This window comes from Hipposideros armiger, unplaced genomic scaffold, assembly GCF_001890085.2.
Source record: "Hipposideros armiger isolate ML-2016 unplaced genomic scaffold, ASM189008v1 scaffold_1787, whole genome shotgun sequence".
Lineage (NCBI taxonomy): Eukaryota > Metazoa > Chordata > Mammalia > Chiroptera > Hipposideridae > Hipposideros > Hipposideros armiger.
In genome coordinates, this window is record NW_017733137.1 from 6,790 (window position 1) to 10,079 (window position 3,290).

Consider the following 3,290-nt stretch of genomic DNA (forward strand, 5'->3'; position numbering starts at 1 on the left):
AACAATAATAATAATAAAAAGAAATACAAATTGGTAGTTCCAAATAAGTCACAGGGATGTAAAGTACAGCATGCAAAATATAGTAAATAATATTGCAACAACTATGTATAGCGCCAGGTGGGTACTAGTTAAAAGGGGGATCACTACATAAATTATATAAATCTCTACCCACTACACCTGAAACTAGTATAAAATAATATTGAATATCAATTGTAACTGAAAAAAATAAATAACTTCTAAAAATTGTGTAGACAAGTTGAACTCAAACAAATGGAATTCTAGAATACATGTAACTAAAAGAAGAAACTTCAACAAACACAATCTGATTAAAAAATGAGTATGTCAGAATTTTGACTTGGAGCCATGAAATCATGGGCACTTTTTCAGCCTAAGGACAATTGTCCCTTTGTTCCTACCGCCCCAAATAATCTTTTCACAGCTCCCTTTATGTCTTTATTTCTGAGACTATAGATGAAGGGGTTGAGCATGGGTGTGACCACAGTGTACATCACCGAAGCTATTCCACTTGCCTGTGAGCTGTGGGTCACAGCAGAGCTGAGGTACACTCCTAATATAGTACAATAAAATAAGGAGACAACTGAGAGGTGAGACGCACAGGTAGAAAATGCTTTATACTTCCCCTGAGATGACGACATTGCACGTACGGAGGACACTATCTTGGAATAAGAGTAAAGGATACCAGCCAGGGAACCACCACCCACGAGCACAGCTGCAAAATACATCACCACGTTATTAAGAAAGGTGTCAGAACAGGCAAGTTGGATCATTTGATTGAGTTCACAGAAAAAATGGGGGATTTCTAAGTCTGTATAGAAGGACAGCCTCAGCACCATTAATTTATGTGACAAGGAAATCAGGACACACACGATCCAAGACACCAGAACCAGCAGTCCACAGAGCTGGGGGTGCATGATGACAGTGTAGTGCAGGGGGTGACAGATGGCCACAAAGCGGTCATAGGCCATCACGGTCAGGAGAAAGACATCCAACGTGCCAAAAAGTAGGAAAAAATACATCTGGGTGATGCAGCCTTCNTCTCCCAAGTCTGCTGTTTCTTAAAATTAACCAGCCTAAAATAATCCTTACACCAAATTGACATACTTTAGGGTGACAAATTCTGTTACCCTGCATCTCCTAGTCTACAACCCTGTTCAGCATGTTACTATAGTGAATACTGTAGGCAACTGTTACACGATGGTAAATATTCATGCAATGTGTTGTATTACAAAGATGTTACCATGGTTATGATGTCACTAGGTGATAGAAATTTTTTAGCAACGTTATCATATGCGAGCATCACTGTATATGCGGTTCCCTCACAGACTAAAATGTCATCATGCAGTGCACGACTGTATTCACTCATTTCTGTGTTGTTTATTTTACATGAGGGCCCTTTGGTGTCAGCAGATAATACAGTTCTGAAAAGACTTTGTAATAGGCAGAATAAGGGCCTCCAAAAGATGTTTACATCCGAATCCCTGGAAACTTTGAATACATTATTTTTTATAGTGAGGAGAGGATTAAGGTAGTCCTTGGAATACTTATTCTATCAGCCTGCAGTTTAGCCCTTGGAATACTTTTGCTATCAGCCTGTGGCTTTAAGATAAGAAGGTTGGCAGTGATTATGTAGGTGGGACTGATGTAATCACTGCAATCCTAGAATGTGGAAGAAAAGGAAGAATAGTTGGAATCAGGGGTGATTGGAAGATGCTCCACTGCTGGTTTAGAGATGGAGGGAGGCCAGGAGCCAAGGAATGCTTGTGGCCATGAGAAACTGCAACAGGAGAGGAAACAGATTCTCTCCTGGAGCTTCCAGAAGGAATCAGCCTTGCAAACATCTTGATTTTAGTCTATTGAGACTTGTTTCAGGGTTCTAAAATCTAAAACAGTAAGAACATGAATTTGATTTTTTTATACAGCTACTGTTATAATTTGTTACAACTGGAATGTAATGCGTTTATCCAATAAGTATATATATTTTTTGTAGGATAGTAAATTTTAGCCTTTCAGTTTATTCTATTTGCTTCTCTCAGGTAAGCGCATTTTTGTTGAAATAAGAACTTTTTTTTTAATGCAACATACAAACTTTATTTAACAAAAGGAACAGGTAAAGTCAAACAGGAACTTATGTTAAGAGAAAAACTGACCAGAAGAAATTTTATCTTAAACACCTTACAGTAACTCACTTGCTGCTGCATTTAACTGAGCTCTGTTGCTGTGAAGAATACAGCTCATGCACAGGTATGGACAAATGATTTGTACATTTTTCAAACATTCACTGAATACTACCTTATATACACATACACATTAAAGTTGAAAAAGATTAAATTGACGATCCCCAGATAGACTTCATTTTTGTTGATCTTTTGGAAGAGGTCGTCTAAAGAGAAGAATGTGTGGTTCTGGCTCATGAATCATGTAATGAACCCAGCCTAGACGCTGTTGGACACCAAGTCTCCTCCACTCCTCTTCAGACATCAGATGGGTTTTGGGAACTTGTTTGGAAAGTTCCCTGGGTAACATGACATGCCAGTACTCGTAGTGCTCGTGGAAATACTTGTCTGAGTAGCAGATCTGCTTGTGGGCCATCCTGCCGGCAGGTGGGCGGCGCGGAAGCAGAGCGACTGGGCAGGAAGAGCGGGCGCATCGGAGAAAAGGTAAGCGTCCGCCCAAGGCAACGATTCGACGGTAACCAACAACTTAAAAAAAATATATTTTATTGGGGGAACTGGGGGAGGGGAATAACGTTGGGAAATTGAGGAAGGGGAACAGACGAGTTGCTGTCCTTTTGTTCTTCAGTCTAGTTGTGGAGGACGTCGCTTCACTGGCCCATGTTGGTATTATCATTGTGCTCTTTTCAGGTGAGGCAGATTGGTCCTGGCTACTGGATGGCCGCTCAAGGTAGCTTATAGCAGCCCACTGCAGCTCCACTGCAGGCTACGCCATTGCCCGTGACTCCTGGCAGCCCAACTCCAGGTTGAGCTGTTGTTCAGCATCTTAGCTGTAGAGGGCAGTGTCACTGGCCCTCATATGTGGGATCTGAACCAGGCCCTCTGGCATCCCAAGCCAGCTCTTAACCATCGCGCCACTCGGCCGGCCCTACATTTCCTATCTTAATGCACAAAGGCCTCAAAGTCAGAACCACATTTATTTTATGCAATGGAGAATTCATTAGACCAGCGAAGAGAGCAAATTTTCCAAATTGACTTTACGTGTCTCTTCTACTTAAGTTGTTATTTCAGGCCGGCCAAGTGGCACATTGGTTAAGA

The 3,290-nt window shown here is 41.3% G+C and overlaps 1 protein-coding gene and 1 pseudogene across 1 annotated transcript; both read right to left on the reverse strand.

Moving 5' to 3' along the window:
• Positions 1-416: 416 nt before the first annotated feature.
• On the reverse strand, positions 417-2,256 carry LOC109378181 (olfactory receptor 1571-like; the record flags this gene model as incomplete). The annotated part of the gene is made up of 2 exons (XM_019634640.1): positions 2,208-2,256; positions 417-1,075 (listed from the first exon to the last, which is right to left on the reverse strand). Coding segments are annotated over exons 1-2 (708 nt in total), but the record flags the coding sequence as incomplete, so codon positions are not given.
• Positions 2,257-2,337: 81 nt separating this feature from the next.
• LOC109378188 (cyclin-dependent kinases regulatory subunit 2 pseudogene) lies at positions 2,338-2,610 on the reverse strand (annotated as a pseudogene).
• Between the last annotated feature and the right edge of the window lie 680 nt (positions 2,611-3,290).